At 39.9% G+C, this 18,692-nt stretch overlaps 1 protein-coding gene across 2 annotated transcripts in view; it reads right to left on the reverse strand.

Annotated features, from left to right (window-relative positions):
- Window positions 1–2,205: 2,205 nt before the first annotated feature.
- Window positions 2,206–18,692, reverse strand: part of LOC149053726 (uncharacterized) — a 59,377-nt gene continuing 42,890 nt past the window's right edge. The window contains exons 1-6 of one of the 2 annotated variants that reach the window (XM_089210988.1): window positions 17,711–18,371; window positions 17,440–17,487; window positions 15,950–16,312; window positions 9,189–9,407; window positions 8,070–8,252; window positions 2,206–5,648 (exon numbers count right to left, since the gene is read on the reverse strand). In XM_089210988.1, the coding sequence (XP_089067114.1) occupies window positions 3,655–5,648; window positions 8,070–8,252; window positions 9,189–9,407; window positions 15,950–16,312; window positions 17,440–17,487; window positions 17,711–18,260 (3,357 nt within the window). In that variant the 5' untranslated portion in view covers window positions 18,261–18,371 and the 3' untranslated portion in view covers window positions 2,206–3,654. Of the gene's footprint in view, window positions 5,649–8,069; window positions 8,253–9,188; window positions 9,408–15,949; window positions 16,313–17,439; window positions 17,488–17,710; window positions 18,372–18,692 lie in introns of those variants that run through there. The other variant, XM_089210984.1, reaches the window with a different exon arrangement.

Here is an 18,692-nt window from a genome sequence, read left to right on the forward strand (position 1 = left end):
TCAACCTGGGAAATCTTAAGGCATATAGAGTTCTGAACAGTCAAAGACGTGACATTGGACATCATTATGACCTCGGAGAACACCAGCACTTCTTCCCTCTTGTCATAACAGTATAGCTTATCTTCCAACAGCACAAAGCGTCTCCTGTGCCAACTTGGTCTTCTTCTGAACACAGCGCACTCTTTTAGCCGGCAAAAATCTCCTTCTTGAGACGATACCAAACTACTGAAGTTGTTGCTTATAAAACGATAAGATGGAGGCGAATACGGAAGGCAGCTCTTTCCTTTGGTTAGTTTTTTCGTCTGCTTCGGCAAAGGCTCTTTCCAGAATTTCGGTTTTACCTGCCAAAGGCAGGTTTCACTGCGTGCCTTGTTAAGCTTCTCCATAACTGATCAATAAAATTTTGCGGGTATGTCGAGGTAATTTACCTTTTAAGATTCAAGCAATGTCCATACAAATGAACAAAAATACGCACCGAAGTTAAATTTTTGAACGACCCAACCCGTTTTAATTTGTCTCGCAGAGAATTAGCGGAAACCCCTTAGGCACGTACTTAAAAACCGTTTAAACACTCTCTACTTCTTTCTACTATCACGTTACGCGGGTTACGTGTTTTTGCGTGGTTCTAGAATTTTCAAACGTCAATGTTTCATATTGTTGACCGATCTTTGAAGTTGACCTGACCTTCAGTCAACGTGAATACTATTTCTTATCATTATAAAGATTCTCGACTAAATCTGAAGTTGAAAATCTTGATTAGATGGCGATTGAATCTTGACCAAATTGCAGCTTCTTTATCCCCGGAGAGCTAGAGAATTTCTTCTTCAGTTGGGCGAAGTGTAAATAATTTGGCGGTCATCGCGATTTGGTGAACAACACTATACTCTGCTTCTTTGTTTTCCTATTTACGTACGCTTGGGCGATTTCAGAGGTAAACAGATTACTTTCGTAACCTTCTCGTCACGCAACTTTGAAAAATAAGGTCTAGTTTTAAGTGTAAATGTTACGGTACACGTACCGATACGTGCAGTCATGTGGTTGAATTTCTTCAGTAGTTGAATCTACTGAAACTTTAATGGAATTCCCACTGTCGCTTTGCGAACCGCATCGTAATAAACTTGGACAAAAAAGACTTCTCGTTCAAGAACTTCAACTTGCCAGTGGAAAAGTTCGTGACTTTGCCGATAGTATCTTTGGTTTAGGCATGCGTGAGATGAAACTTTATTGATATTTCCGTAGTCAATCAATTCGGGTCAAGTGCAGGCGACAACACTGACTCACGAAACCAAAACAACCAAAGTCTACGGGAGAGGTCTTTCTCGTTTCAATGCCTGGAATGATAGTGATCACGGACTAAAAATATTACTAAGAGGAATGTTGTGATAAGGCAACAATGCTTTTGTACTGTTTTTAAACTGAAAGAAATTGCTTGGCTTACGCATTCCATTCTGCGCATAAACTTCTAAAATTAGCGACCACCCGCGATTACGCAACGAGGTGCCCTGTTACCCGGCGATAAACCATTTAATAGAATGGGGTTGTTAAGTATTATCAACTGAGTTGGTAACGTAAACTGGCCACAGTAAAGAGTTTCAAAGTTGACGTTTCGAGCGTTAGCCCTTCGACAATCGCTCTGACGAAAGGCTAACGCTCGCAACGTCAGCTTTTTAAGTCTTAACGGTGGCCAATTCAATTATCAACTCAGTCAATGATACTTAATTACCCTGTTATACTCTTCTACCGACGCAGCTCCACAGCTTCTTTAGAAACGTACCCTCTTTTTTCATTGAATAGAATAGCCGCCTTCACCTGAACGAGCTCATCGCCTCATCTTGTTTTGAAAATAACTTTATCCTTTCATTACCTCTAACTGTGTTGTAAAACTATAAAAAGACGGTTTTGTGACAAATCAAAGATTGCAAAGATAAAGTGAGAGGATCATTTGATTATTCTACAAAACTTCTATGCACATTTTGGGATCAACAATAAGTTCCCCACGAGATGAAGGCGAATGGGGGGGGGGGGAGGGAGGAGGGGGTGAGGTGAGGGAAGGGAAAGTGGTTGGGTGGGGGAGGGGGTGGGGGGAAAGGGGAGGGGGAGAGGATGGGGAAGGAGCTCGGAGGGGAACTAAGGTAGCAGATGCAGTTTTACCTCTTACATTTATCGAACTTGACCATTTACCAAGTTATTTACTAAAAAAAATCAATTTAAATGTTATGTTTTCATTCTACTACATTTTTAAAGTTATCAACTCATTACAAATCAAGCAGTGTCTCATAACTGAAAAGTCTCTCAGCTGTATCACAAGACAACACCAAAAAAGAACAACTAATAAGGATTTAACCAAGGAGAACATTAAGCCACGTGGTGTGATCATCCAAATGACATTTGTCACTTTTCAAGGACCAGAATTGAACTCACAATTTTTCACTTGATTGTTCTGATAACTTCTGTCCATGTCTTTGAAACCACAGGCATTGTCACCGTCAAGATTTGGGAATACTTCCATCCGGATGATGAAAGCATATGGTCATCTGTCACTCCTAAGTTCCATATAAATGTATAACGATAAAAATATGTAGAGTATAGTTGCAATGATATAATAGCCTTAATGACTAACGTAATGGCACAAGTTCTACTTTAGAATATAAGAAAAGAATGCTACATCATCTGCATATCTTTGAGAAATACTGATACTTTAGGCTAAAATTTAGAAATGAATAACGAGTTTATAGCTGAATTAATGGGAATGTTAAAACATCCAAACACACTATTCTACATTGAGTTTGGTGATAACTAATAACAATGTACTGCAGTTCTCATCTTAAAATATGCATTTCATCAAAAATCATAAAACACTTATGATACAAAGTTCCTGAGTACCAGGTTAAAGGGGTTTTTGAAAGAGCTCTTGTTTCCTCGATGGGACATATTTAACCCTCTAACTCCCATGAGTAACCAAGACAGAATTTTTCCTCACAATAACAATACAATATCAAGCAGACGAGTGGTGAGAATAAAGAAAAATATCAACAAGGGAAATATTAGTTGATCTTATACCAATTTCTCTAAATTAACACCAAAAGAGTTGTATGACAGACAGTAAGGAAAATTATTGATGAGATCTTGGGAGTGAAAGGGTTAAAGCTCTACATTTGAGTTAATATATGATTGAATGAAATAAACTACAACTCGTTGACAGAAGCCTGAAGGGTGGAAAATTTGAACTTAACCCTTTAACCCCATTAGAGTGACTAGCATCTAATTTCTCCTTACGCAATATCAGCCTTGAATCACATATTAAGGTCATGAGAATAACGGAAATGATCAACAACTACAGAAGCTCTTCATCGTTCAGCTAATTCTCCTTGTCAGCACCTTAGGAAATGTATAGAGAACAGTATGGAGAATATGCATACTGATGTTTGGGTGTAAAGCTATGTTAAATTTGTGATAACATCGTGTGCAAGTGATCTATTTCATACAATCAACAAAGAGGGAATCGATAGGCCTTCCTAGATTTGTTCCTTCTCTCACGGTATTATGAATTAATTATTATCCAGTCATACTCAATATTGTAAAATTTATCAATCGTTTCTTTTCGCGACTATGGACCTGAACGACGTATTTTAAAGGAGCAGTAAGAAATAAAAACTAATGTCCTCCCTTGCTAAGTAGGAAGGTTACGGCCTCAGTTTTGCCATATTTTTTTGCGATTTTTAACGGTGTGCGACCTGCAAAATCTTTTGAATTAACATCCAAACCAAGTGACAGCATTTTTGTGATGATGGCAACATTACCGCACATTGAAGCGGCGTGCAGTGAATTTCTTCCTGACTGGTCTCTAATAGAGGGATCGGCTCCTTTGTCTAAAAGATAATTTACAGCTTCAAATTTGCCACTAGCTGCAGCCAACATCAACGGTGTCCTTCCTCTACTATCTTTTGAATCGACATCTAGACCACGTGACATTAGTGTCTCGATGATGGTGACATTACCACCCTGTGAAGCGGCGTGCAGTGAATTTATTTCTGACTGGTCTCTAATAGAGGGATCGGCTCCTTTGTCTAAAAAATAATTTACAGCTTCAAATTTGCCACTAGCTGCAGCCCACATCAATGGTGTCCTTCCTCTACTATCTTTTGAATCGATATCTAGACCACGTGACATTAGTGTCTCGATGATGGTGACATTACCACCCTGTGAAGCGGCGTGCTGTGAATTTATTTCTGACTGGTCTCTAATAGAGGGATCGGCTCCTTTGTCTAAAAAATAATTTACAGCTTCAATCTTGCCACTAGCTGCAGCCAACATCAACGGTGTCCTTCCTCTACTATCTTTTGAATCGACATCCAGACCACGTGACATTAGTTTCTCGATGATGGTGACATTACCACCCTGTGAAGCGGTGTGCAGTGAATTCATTCCTGACTGGTCTCCAATACAGGGATCGGCTCCTTTGTCTAAAAGATAATTTACAGCTTCAATCTTGCCACAAACTGCAGCCCACATCAATGGTGTCCTTCCTGTACTATCTTTTGAATCAACATCTAGACCACGTGACATTAATTTCTCGATGACGGTGACATTACCACCCTCTGAAGCGGCGTGCAGTGAATTTCTTCCTGACTGGTTTCTAATAGAGGGATCAGCTCCATTGTCTAAAAGATAATTTACAGCTTCAATCTTGCCATAAGCTGCAGCCCACATCAATGGTGTATTTCCTCTACTATCTTTTGAATCGCCATCTAGACCCCGTGACATTAGTGTCTCGATGATGGTAACATTACCATCCTCTGACACGGCGTGCAGTGAATTTATTTCTGACTGGTCTCTAATAGAGGGGTCGGCTCCTTTGTCTAAGAGATAATTTACAGCTTCAATCTTGCCACTAGCTGCAGCCAACATCAATGGTGTCCTTCCTCTACTATCTTTTGAATCGACATCTAGACCACGTGACATTAGTTTCTCCATGATGGTGACATTACCACCCTGTGAAGCGGTGTGAAGTGAATTCATTCCTGACTGGTCTCCAATACAGGGATCGTCTCCTTTGTCTAAAAGATAATTTACAGCTTCAATCTTGCCACAAACTGCAGCCAACATCAATGGCGTCCTTCCTTTACTATCTTTTGAATCGACATCTAGACCACGTGACATTAGTTTCTCGATGACGGTGACATTACCACCCTCTGAAGCGACGTGCAGTGAATTTCTTCCTAACTGGTTTCTAATAGAGGGATCGGCTCCATTGTCTAAAAGATAATTTACAGCTTCAATCTTGCCATAAGCTGCAGCCCACATCAATGGTGTATTTCCTCTACTATCTTTTGAATCGACATCTAGACCACGTGACATTAGTTTCTCGATGATGGCAACATTACCACCCTGTGAAGCGGTGTGCAGTGAAGTAATACCAGAGTGGCGTACAATAAAGGGATCAGCTCCTTTGTCTAAGAGGTAATTTACGGCATCTATTTTGCCAGTCGAAGCAGCTAAAATTAAAGCCGTATTACCATTGTTATTTTTTGTGTTGATATCCAGGCCACGTGACAACATATCCTCGATGATGGCAAAGTTGCCAGTCTGCACAGCTGATGACAGTGAGTTCCAATCGTCGCCTGCTATCGTCTGAGTGTCACGTTCAACTGAAAAAAAAGATAAATGAAAAAAAATTTCACAGCAGAAGAGACATACCTCTCCGTATTTTGTAATAATAAGAACGTTTATGCTCAATATATAAAAATAGACAGTCAAAGATTGCATTTGGCTTCTGATATAAAACAATTTTTAGAGCATTGGTAAGAACTAGAGGTTGTATAATGACGAAAGAATATAGTTTTTCTGGGGTTCGCTCAAAAGCCTTATGGTTCCCCTATTCTCTGAGCCCCAACAATGTTACTTATGCTTCTTATTATTTTATTGCGATTCCATTTTTTGAGACATTTTTCTTCATACAAAACGGCATTCCGCTTTTAGGATATTCCGTCATTATGCCGATCCACCGTTCTTCCATTCCATTTTTTAGTTATATTATTCAAGGTATCGTATCTCGCAGCTTGCTCGCTTCGCAAATTGAGCGGCTCTATTCGGCGTAATAATAATAATAATAATAATAATAATAATAATAATAATAATAATAATAATAATAATTATAATAATAATAATGATGATGATTTTTATAAACACATGCGGGCAGGTGTGTAGTTTGGCCCTGATTCGAATTTTGCTCAAATAGTGAGTCTACCACTAAGAATGTATGGAATGCAAATAACTCTTTTTTCTCACGCGCATCATGTGAAATTTGGACCTTGGAACACGTGAAGCTAACGCATAGCAGCAGCGCCGACCAATCCAAATCAAGCGTGTCGATATCTGGATTCGACGTTTCTGTTCATGTCGCGTTGGATGCCATTTCTCGGCCGCATTCCGTCTCATGCGAGTAGCGAGAGTGTTGTTCGTCTGTTAGTCCTTGACCTCAAGCGTAGAGAGAGAGTTGTATCTGTTCGTCCTTTAATTCAAGCGTGGAGCGTCGGTATTGTTCGCCCTTGACCTAACAAGCGTATAGTCTGAGATTGTTGTCTTTGATCTCATAGAAGCGTGGAGCGAGAGCGTTCTTCGTCCTTCTGTCCTTGGAACGGGATCGTTTATATATTATATTTTGGAATAATCTGAAATTTCTTCATATATTGGTCGTTTCGTTTCAGTAATAAATAAATAATTGTTGCATTGCATCAATCATTTTGACTCGATCAATACGCGTATTTTATAACCTTCAGTGATTTTCTTTACACCATGAAACAACAACAATTACAGCATATTACTAAAACTAAGCAAAACAAAACAATGGGACTAGTGTCTAGTGGAATGATCGAGTGTTGGTAACTGTTTCACAGGTTTATTAAAATTACCCTATTGTTAGTGTCAAAATAGAGGAAAAATCGATTGTAGCATGGGGGGTGTCCTCATGGGCTAAATTTTCAACCCCGCAAAACAAATCTTTTCTCCCTATGGGCCCCCAAATCTTTCATTAACCAAATAGCCAAAAATGCATCGTCCTCGCCCGCATTTCCTAATCTTTGGTTATTACTAGTAATAATAATAATACTTAGCAAGGTAATTTGTTATTATCAACTGAGTTGATAAGTTTAACGTAAATTGGCCATCGTTAAGGGTTTCAAAGCTGACGTTTCGAGCGTTAGCCCTTCGTCAGAGCGAATGAAGGAATTGTGGCTCCTGTGTGCGTTTCTATGCAGAAAAGGGAGCAACGCTTTTGGTGGGAACATGGTAACTAGCATAGATAAGTTGAACGAAAAGTGTTCGTTGATAACCTGGGACTAAGAGTGCCGATTTGAAAGATAACTTTTTTTGTTCGAGGGTTCTGCGGCATTCAAAGAATAAGTTTCACCTTCTATACAGAACATTTCAAACACAGTTTCCAGCATTTCACGAAGAATGATAACGGTTTTTTTTGCTGTCATCACAACAAGATCAAAAGATAAACAAGAACAGAATGATAGCTTTTTACATAGATTCTAAGAATATAAAGCATTTCTGTAAACTTTTAACCAAGTCACGTGATTTCTTACATTTCAATTTTGATCGTTTGACCGATTGATGTAAACCAAAATATAATGAAATGTACATGTATTCTTGAGACATGGTTGAGTCAATCTTGATATGACATTTAAATATCGCATTGGATTGATTGACTTAACCATCACTATTGGGCAGTCGTTTTGAATTCGATGAATATCAATAGAAATCAATAAACTATTGGTTTGGTGGTGTTTGTTGGATCCGGAGTGACTGCTTAGCAGTGTCTGAGATATATTGCTGTATTATTTGAAAGGGGTTGAACATATTTTTCATATTTTTAAATAAATTTATAAATGTTATTATATATTAATATTTTTTTACGTTATATTATTGCAACACGACCCCACAAACCTCTGGCTTTAAATACTTATCGTGTTTAAATAAAGTTGTATTATTATTATTATTATTATTATTATTATTATTATCATCAAAGACACTAAGCTTGGTAATTTTGACTTTTCGATACTGACCACCGATATCCACGTCAAATTCAGATGGTGCTCCTTCAGTTCCCATACCGCTGTCAGATGCTTCAGACATTAAACTTTTCGTCTCAAACTGTAGACTTTCCACGTACATTTTGGTAAAATTCCATTTGTGTTCGTCAATACCCCGTGGCTTGTCTGCGAGCCTTTCGTAACTGGTATTCTGAACTAAAAAAAAACATAAAGAAACAACATGTTTTCGCCTTAGGGTTGTCATTTTAGAGTAGGAATGCATTTATGTGTTGAGAAGCTTTTTGGATGTTTAACAGTTTGCAGTGGGAGCAGGTTGAAGATAGAAAAACTTAAAGAAATAAACTATGGCGCTCCTCGCAAGCTTTCCACGAGAAGTCGAGGTATAATCAAGAGAATACAAACAATCTCTTGGTATAGTCTACTCTCGCTTTTATCAATTTAATCATCAAATTATCCGCGCACGTGTACATATCTAATTTGATATATCAAAAGGCTAGAATGTCTAAATACATTGTCTCTGAAAAGCCTTTGTAAGGAAAGTCAGTAAAGCACAGATATTTGCGAGCATGTAAGGAATGGAATCTCGAAAGGCCTGATCTGTTTCAATTCAGTTGTAAACATTTCTAACGAATCTCAGATTTTCTTTCGTTGGAGGAATTTGGTTATGACACGAAAAAGTTTACCTGACTACCCCCCCCCCCAAGCTCTGTTGTATTCTTATGACCCCCCTTCCCTTGGTGGCAGTAAAATGGCAGATAATTTTCTACAGTCCCCTCCCCCTTTTATATCCTGTTGGTCTGTTGGTAACGACTGATCCCCCATGAAAACCATGTGTTCCCCCCAGAAAATCCTCCACTAATTAAGAATAATCTTTCAAGTAAAATTCAGTCCATGTTAATCTCCCAAAATCAATGTTAATAGTACTTTTGAGTACGTTTTTTCAAAGTAAGTCGTCTGTTATGGCATAAAGTGGCGTTTTTCCTCGATTTTTATCATACCCATACCTATGTATTTAGCGGTTAACCTGTATTAAGCGGCAACCCCCTTATTCCCCGTGGGTGACCGCTTAATAAAGGTTTGACCGTAAATATTTTATTTAGCTTAGCTTTAGTGTTTGCATGATCTAGTTACCTTCCTCTGCTGGAATTATTCTCGTGCCCATCCTTGTCTCCAAAAACTCAAGTTGAAGTCTGGTCGTTTGTGTCTCTTGATTCTCCATTCTCTTTTTTAGAAGTTGGAAATCATTCTCTAGTCTTTTCACTTTTATTTGCAATGTTTCATCCTCGTTCGGCGTTGTTGATGTCACTGAATCAGAGTGTTCACATTTTCTTCCTGGCACCTTCGCAGGACCTAATAATAGACAGTTTTCAGGCCACTGTGAGTTTCTTAGCTGAAGTTTAGAGAGTTAGCTCTTCCCCTCCACGAACAAATGGATTTACTCGAGTTTGCCAAGTGAGCAAATACGAAGCAAATTTAGTGATCTAAATTTGTACCACGTTTGCGGAAAAATGTAAATATGCTAATTTGCACCTACGGTCTTGGTGCGCAAATGTGATGAAAATGTGACATTGTGCTATTAGTTTACTTCATTATAAACAAAATGAGTAAAAACATATTTTAGAATATGAACTGAAAAATTCACAAGAGCAACATTTCTATATTATTAAACAAATGTAAGTCCTACTAAACACAATGAATTGCATTCAATTTTCATTCTTCCTTCTCTCCTTATATAGGTACACATTATCTTTTAAAATATATAATTTACAAAAGTATTTAAGGATCAGGTTGCTTGAGATATTTTTTTTTCTACTTTGACTCAATCATTTAGATCTGTATCTTGTACACCACACTATACTAGTTCATTTAACTAGCTTACCAGTAGCACAATCATCTTTACCGAAATGGTTGTTCATCTGTCCCTATGTCAACCCAGAATAGTTCCTCGTCATCATTGAAGCAATGAAGCATGAATGTTTGTTTGTGAAGAACCATAGACAGATCTGTCAGGAGATGTGGTTTAACCCTTTATCTCCCAAGACCTAATAATTAATTCTCCCCTCTGGCAGCGACAAATTTCCTTGTAAATTTGTTGCGAGAATTTGGAGTGAAATCAAGATAACAACTTCTATCTGATAAGTTTGAGTATTCTCATTGCATGTTTGTTGGATAATGTTTGGATATTATTATGAGAAGTTGCACGTTATTCACATCTGGGAGTTAAAGAGTTAAGTAACGCGAAGCTGGAAATCTTTAAGATTACAAAGGAGCAATCGGTCACGCGATTGATAAGAAGAACATCACGTCCGCGGACAGATTGCGTAACACATTGGGAAAGTAAGTCGATGAAGTTCACGGCCTTAAGATAACCGTCCAAGAAAATAGGTTTGAAGCTGAAGAAGATAAAGAAGACATGAAGAAAGAGAGGGTGAATTATAGAAAGCCGAGTTAACGATTAAAGAATTTGAGGGTGCCGAAATGGTCGAAATGGAAACCGCAGCGAAGGAAGAAGGGCGAGCCGATAAAAAAAGAAAGAAGAAATTCGACGATGAAGTGAAGTTAGAGAAAGCCAAACTAGAGCAGAAACTTAAACATGAGAAGAAAATCGACAAAAAAAGAGATCAAACAAATCAAAGAACAAATCAACGTGAAGTAAAAGGAAGACCATGTGTCCATTACGACCAGCCAAACCACTTATCGACAAACTGCGATGACGTCATGTCGGTCCCCGAACGAAGAAAGCTACTTATCCAAAAGCAATTATGTTTTAGCTGCACCGGTCCAAATCACATAGCCGAGGAGTGCCACTGCGTTACGAAATGTTCACACTGCCGAAGGAGACGCCACTCATCAATCTGCGAGAACATCTCTGTTTGGATACAAAAAACCTGGGCACATGTTAGTTGCCACTGGGAAAAGCAGTGTAACCTACCCGGTGGTTGTCGTTGAAGTTTGTGATATTCGGTGCCGTGCGCTACTGGAAACTGGAGCCGGAAACTAATACGCGTCAGCAGCCTTACTTGGTGGAATAGGTAAACAGCCAGTGCGGAAAGATTTCGGAAGGATCGAAACGCTCATGCAAATAACAGACAAAGAAATCGAAATCCAGACGTGGTGATTGAAAACCTCTCGGGAAATTTTCACCCGCGCAACAAAGGTGAACGTGGTGTGTTACTAACTCTAACCAATCCTTGGTACTAAGACATCTTAGCGAAGTATGACCACCTGAGAGGAGCGGAAATAGATGCTGTTGAATTGAAGAGAGAGCTCCCCGTCCACTGAATCCTCGAAAGAAGCGAATACACAAGAATCAAGACGGAAAAAACACACCTCAAATGGGGAAACCTGGAGAACCGATAGCTGAACTTACACGTTTCGGATGGACCCTTATGTCTTCTGGGAGCGAACCATACCTAACCAAGATGTTTCTGACCCAGAAATCCAGACTTGACGCTGGGAATAGTGTAACGAGCGCTCAAGGAACCAGAAGGAAAAGAGTTCCACCTTCCACACAAAGCCGAAGTGCGGAAGACAGACTGTCCCGTGGCTCTAGCAGACGACTTAAAAAAAGCGTTTTTGCAAGTGAGGATCAGAGAGGGAGACCCAGACGCGATGAGGTTTCATTGGTTGAAGGACCTAAAGACCATGCAAGTGGAGACACTCAGATTCACAAAAGCACTATTCGGGCTGACCACATCACCATTCCTTCACGGAGGAATTATAGATCAGCACCTGCGAAACCTTCAGCAGAATTTCCTAAACGAAGTCGAAGAATTTAGACGGAGCCTTTATGATGACCACCTGATTACTGATGCAACGACTGTAGTCGAGACACAACACTTGCAAGCAGCCCAGGCTATTTTAAGAGAAGGGAGATTCCAGTTTTACATATGGCATTCAAATGTGCTAACCCTAAAAGAGCCACCATCTTCAGAGAAAGCGGCAGAAGAACATTCAACCACTCAACAGGAAGCAAGTTACAGCCTTGCCACGCCCGTGGAGGAAACACCAGGGCAACAACCAACCACCGCTAAATACAAGCCAAAGCTTCGCCAAGCACTATATGGGTGTAAAGATGGGGGAGACCAAACTGCAAGGCAGACCGTGGAACAAAACAGTGGACTCAATAGAAGTGGCCTTTCCTGCCCCAATCGTCAAAGTAACTTAGAGAGAAATCTACGGGAAGATAGCCAAGATATACGACCCTTTGGGATTAGCTTCACTCGTCACCTTAGCAGGAAAGATGCTGCGCAGAGAAACATGCGACGCCCGAGTACCTTGGGACTGTGGTGTTCCCAGAGAGCTAAAGATCGCGTGGGAGAACTGGGAAAGAGTGTTGACAGGAAAAGTAGAAGTCCTAAAAAGCCAAGTCCGACCACAGAGACGCAAGCTGAGCCACAGTCATTAGGTAAGTACTAACAGTCACCATTGAAACAAAGACGGACATGATGAGCTGATGCAGAAATAGGACCTGTGGACAACTGTTTGGATCTACAACCAGATCAAACAAGAGAACAGTTTTTACGCAGTCTGAAACGTTTCGTGGCGAGACGAGGACGGAAAAAATCATCTTCGATAATGGGAGAACATTAGTTTCAGCATGCAAATGGTTGCAGAACGTTCAACAAGATAAGAAGATGAACGACTGGCTAGCCAAGCAAAACATCCAGGGGCAGTTTATTCTCAGTAGAGCTCCATGGTGGGGCAGTCAGTTCGAAAGATTGATTGGCGTCATGAAGCAGAGTATGTACAAAGCAATCGGAAACGGTCACCTGCGCTGGCATAAATTGGAAGAGGTCATCTTGGATGTGGAGACAACACTTAACAACAGACCTCTTGGTTATTTAGAAGACGATATTCAAATGCCAATTTTGACCCCAACCTTATGCTGTTTAGACAGCCAAATCATATTCCTGAAGAAGAACCAACAAATGTTAATTATGACCTCAGAAAACGCACCTACGGAAATGTAAGGACGCCCTATGGAAAAGATGGACAACCGAGTACCTAAAGGCCCTAAGAGAGCGTCACGATCTCAACCATCAAACGGAAGAAGCTACCTTGAAAGAAGGAGACGTGATTTTTATCAAGGGAGAGAAGCGTAAGACGCAAATGGAAGTTGGTGTAGTGGAACGCCTGATTCAAGGTCGAGACGGAGTGATAAGAGGGACGCGGCTTAGAGCTGGGAAGACACACCCTGAGAGACTACTGCAGCTACTGTATCCTCTTGAATTAACTTGCGACCGATCTGAACGAAGGAGAGGAGAGACGCTAAGAGCTGATGCCAGAGAATTCCAGCCGAGAAGAACCGCAGCAGATGCACGCCAGCGAATAGCTGCTATAGCTCAAGACGGACTAAACGAGGATTAGACTGTACAAGTGACATTTCACTTTCAAATTAGTGTTTCAGTTGTGTTTTCAGAAAGTAGATTTATCGTGTTCTACATTTACCTCAACGAGAGTCAAATCGAGGGGGGGGGAGAGTGTCGTGAGGGAAGCGTTACATTGAATTTGTTGATAGGTTCGTGACGGAAGTACAGAAATATGATAATTGATTTGAGTTGATTGATTGCGAGATCGAAGTTACTAGTGATTAGGAGAATACAATAATGTACATTAAACCATTGTGATTGTTTGTCGCGAGATCACTTACAACATGGCTCGTTCAGAACATTAGAGCAACTTCTTACACTGGTGTATTTTCTCGTGCCAAATACTCATGACATGTATGGTACCTGCATGCTTCTAACTTTGTTTGCTTGGAAAACAAAGTTAGTTACCTTGCTTTCCACAATGCTTGAAACAACGGAATTCATGCACTTCATGGAATAGTCCATTTTACAGTTGCGTGCTTGGTTGCCAAGCCTTTTAACAGGAGTGAGGCTAAGGGTGACTTTGTTATGATACAAACCTTGTTGCTTTTCAAACGTACATTACCTTGTTGTTATGCCAACTAGATACTGGTCTATCACAACAAGGTTACTTTCAGCCTCACTCCAAATCAAAGACTTGGCCACTAGGAACACAGCTGTAAAATGGCCTATTGGATATAAATACTCTCTCATTTCCATTTTCTGCCGAGTTAATTCAAGTTTTCAAAAGGCCATCTCTTAACGATTTTGATTCTTTTGTCTTCTTTTTTCTCAGAAGTGTAAACATGAATGTCACAGTGAATAACTCCTACAGTTTCAATTGTCCTTTGTTTTCGTCTCCTGAATTGGCTTGGTGACATAGTCATTGTTTCACTCTCAGCTGGATTGATCTCACTTATAGTAGATGGCCTCCTTTCCATTTTTCTCAGTATACTTGGGTGTTCACATTAGCCCTGTTCCACTGGATTCGGAAATCTAGATGTTGGTAACATATAATAAAATGCAACTCAGGAAAACCGCAGGTTTTTCTCACAGAAATAACTTATGTCTTCAAATTCACAGGTGATCAGTAAATGAATGAAGTGATTTCGAGACGAAAAGTTCGAATAGTAGCTTACATTAGGATCTTTGTGTCGCAAGTAATAAATTCAAGACAGCTTGTCTGAGAAATATGCAGAGAAATATGCATCCTCAGGCACACTCGCTGATCTTTTTACATTCACTATACCTTTCCTATCCCGCCTATTCGAAAATGAGCGCGAGAAAAACGCTTGAACCCCAATATCGCTTGTCGGCGAAAACGAAGCCTTTATTGTGTTCATTGCGTAGCTACTAAAAGCTTTAACCTTTTCCTCATCCTTAAGCAATCGAACGCCGGTTTTCATCGACGGCGCTTGAAGGATGCGTTCAAATCTCCAGCGATGGATTCAAATGCAAGCGCCGGTTGAGGTTCTTCGATGGAAAACCATTGTCGTTCTTTACACGATATGAAACTAAACAAGCAAGGCCCAGCAAATCGAGGAAGCTGTAAGAAAGACTTATGAAGCCTTTATGCTGCTTTATGGGACTCGGTGTTTGTGTTTGAATTATTGTTGAGTCACGGCTCAGTTTGCAAAGACTGCCCGAAGCTTAGAAAAGCAATCAGCCATAAAGAACTGATTTGTTAAAGATCGAAATACGCGAGTCGAAAGTCTCATGTGAAAGCAACCCGCTAAATGGTACCGAAGACCGAGAAGAAGTGAAAGGTTTTTCAAGTGTATGAAGGCCTTAGTACAATAATTGAAGAGAATCCCCGAAGATGGCTACAGATCGAGTTCTTAAATAGATTCACAATGCAGAGTAAATTTGAATAAGTATCGATGCTTTAACCACGTACCTAGCCCGGAGCAAATATTTCAAATGCGTGCAAACTGTTTGTTTGGACCACAAACACAAACCGAAGCAAGCTTTTCCAGTGTTGATACATTGCACGCATGACAAACCTAGCAAACAATTTCATTGTTGATGTTTTATACAAATTTACTACCCTAGCAAAGGGGTTCGATGACGATGATTTGGCAGCATTTGTAAACCACTGTAAACTTGTTCAAAGTTAACAGTTTGAACACATTTGCTTACCTAAGCAAACTTGTATGCTTTCCAAAGTTTGCATCTATTTTGCTACCTCAGAAAAACATCGACAAAAAAAGTTAATTTGACCACATATCTGCGAAGGGTGTCAGAAGTAAGGTCAACTGTACAACAGCGCCCAACATTTAGCATGTATGCAAATATGATGCAAAGATGATCTTAACCACTGAGCCAAAATTAGCAAACTTAGGCAAAGTAAAATTTGTTTCATATTTGCTTAACATTTGCAACCCAGGCGAATCCATTTTTTCGTCCAGTGTTAATTACAACGAATAGAGTACGGGTCATGGTAAGTTAATTGCCGAAACATTTGATTAAACATCTTACACGAAAATGATCCTGTAGATCTAATTTTTATGCGTTGCCCAGAGAGCACATCGGCTTAGTTACCTTTGGTTTCATTATTTAGATAAATGAAAACTCTCTTGTATTCTTCCTCCTCAAATGTTACCGTTAGTTCAACATTCTCCTCGGCTTCAGCAAGATGCTTAACTTCAGTCACCAAGAAGTCGTACAGGCGTGCCTTGAGTGTGCCGTCCTGGTACATATTCCACAAAGTGGTGAGCCCCTTTAAACTGTTTGCCTGAACTGTGAAGCAGACACACCCTTCACCCATGTCGGCGAGTTCTGTATCAGCGGGAAGAACCCGTTCGTCAAAGCTTCTAAAACACTGACCAACAGACTTAAAGCAGCCCAAGATTTCAGCGAAAGGTAGTACTTTTCTAAAAACTTGGACCCACGTCTTCAAGCGAACTAGTGAAAATATGATTTTAAAAAAAGAATAAAGGGTAATTTTCAAAAGAAATCTCCTACCAAGTTTCAATCAAAGTACGAACGTTTCGTTGGTAATTTTTTTGGTAACTCCAATGCGAAGGTATCTTCATCAACATCAACATCATGAAATTTGATGGTGGATTAGGAATAGAAGGAGTCAAATTCGAAGGTATGGAAAGAAATGAGCTAAAAAAGTGTTTTTCAGTGAGGATGAGCGTTGCTCACCTCAGTACTGGTCAGAAGATGTTACAGATGTTTATGATGCGGATGATGGAGATACGAAATGTGTGTATAGTCATTGGTTTTTGTAAATCTTATCCCTTGCAAATTAAATGTGCTAATGGAATGAATATAGTCTTTGCAGAACCTTATAAGAGAAATTTCCAATTCTAAAAGCCGTTGGTGGCTTTACAATACAAAATAGAATCACGCATAAAATTAGCACAGCTGCATTCAGACCAAGCTCAGCAAACGCTGAAGCTGGAAAATAAATCCAAAGACATATAACAACAAAGGTTCTCTTTACATGCAATCAACTCAGTCAACTGTATATCAGTTCAGTTAATGATATTCTCTTAAAAACCAAGAAACAATAGTTAAAGGCAAGTAAGGAAACATGAATGTTGCATCCTTTACATGAAGTTTTGAAAAAGAAAGCGAGTGGGCATAGAACGAACGACTTCATGGCTACTCAGGAACATTCTCGGTATACCTAGTTGGGAACTCTATAGGCCTGAGAACTCTAGGAATAAAGACGGTCCAATAGCATCTTAAGAGCACATTTACCGGCGTGTAGTCACCTATATAAGCATTGACAATTTTAAAGTCTTCTGAAGTATGCTTATGCGCAGAGCCTGCTGTCGCACCGCTTCATCAATGGAAATGACCTGCAAAGCCGTAGTGCTACACAGCAACAACATCAAAATACATACAAAATCAATTTGAAGTCCCTCAGTTATTATGTAAAGGCTTCAGAAGGCTTTCTCCGCTCAAAGATCACCTGAATTGGTCATCTCTGACAAACTTAAGATATCCAATTGCCCTTATAAAATTTTGATACACAGCGAACAACTACTTCACATGATCACGGGAAAAGATCTACTTACCTTGTGCCGCCTTTTCGGTAACAGCTTTGCCCCAAGAGTACACTTTCGCTTAAAATGAAAAGAAAATAAGAACAAAGTTATCATGAGAGACACCAGACACGATCTCCACCGATAATCGAGGAAAAAGTTGATCCTAAATCAGTTCAGTGATATGCCGGTGCGAAAACGTAATTAGTATTCTGCTGTGAAATCTTCCCATATCTCTCGTATGCTCCTACTAAACTCAGATGCCTTAAGCGTTTTCATGCGCAAACTCAAAATTTGTATTTACCTTTTCTAATTTCTGCAGCATGGTTCTTATTTCGTCGCTGCTCATACTCCTCGATCTCTCTCACCAAGTCATTCTTCTCTATCTCTGTCAAAATCTCCTTCAGAAAGTAAAGTGCGCAAAAATCCAAACTTCCATGTTTTTCCAGTTCTTCGAACAATCTTCGAGTATCGGAAATGCTCTCATCAAGCTCCAGCGATGTCTTTCTTCTACAAATATCCTTGAGTTGTTCCAGATGATTGCGTTCGTCGCTATCGAGTGCACCGCTTACCTTTGCAAGTAAGTTTTTGCATTCTTTCCTTTCCTTTTCGAACTCCATAAGTTTTTCCAACAGAGAGAACTCATCTATAGTCGCTAAGACTTCCTTTAAAACTCCAAGTCGGTCAATTCCCAATTTTCTTTTTCCTTCTAGTCTTTTCAGTAATGAGCGGGAGTCTAGTATGTTATCAGCCTCGTCGTCTAATTCACACATCTGGAGTAACTGTTGATGATCATGGTGACTGAGTTGTCGGCTTATCTCGAAGAGCAGACCCTTGTATGCGACATTAGACATGGCGATGTGGTACAGTTCAAATTCTTGTAAAGGCTGTAGTGGTTTATTTCATGGGCGCTTTTAACTCATTTACGATAGCGGAAGGAGTTGTCTCAATTGGTCACGCAAGGTTTATTGGTGTCACCACCCTATCAGTTTCAGAATTTCAAATTATTATCCTTTAACGTCGCGTCTGCTCGTCCTGGAATCATGCATCGTGGGTAACTTGGATAAACGGTGTATGATGATAAAATGGGTCTTTATTTTAATGAATCACCCTTAGTAATGCAAAGCCTGTGTGACAGATGTCCCTGCCTTGGCAATTTATGGATTTTCTGGGAAATTTCGTCTAGTTGTTGTTCGTCTAGTCTAGTTGTTGAGTGCACTAAGTTTAACTGGCAGCGAGTAGCGGTGAGACTCGACTCCAAAGATGTCCACAAACATATCCGCTTG

This window comes from Pocillopora damicornis, chromosome 1, assembly GCF_964200805.1.
Source record: "Pocillopora damicornis chromosome 1, jaPocDami1.2, whole genome shotgun sequence".
In the NCBI taxonomy this organism is placed as follows: Eukaryota; Metazoa; Cnidaria; class Anthozoa; order Scleractinia; family Pocilloporidae; genus Pocillopora; species Pocillopora damicornis.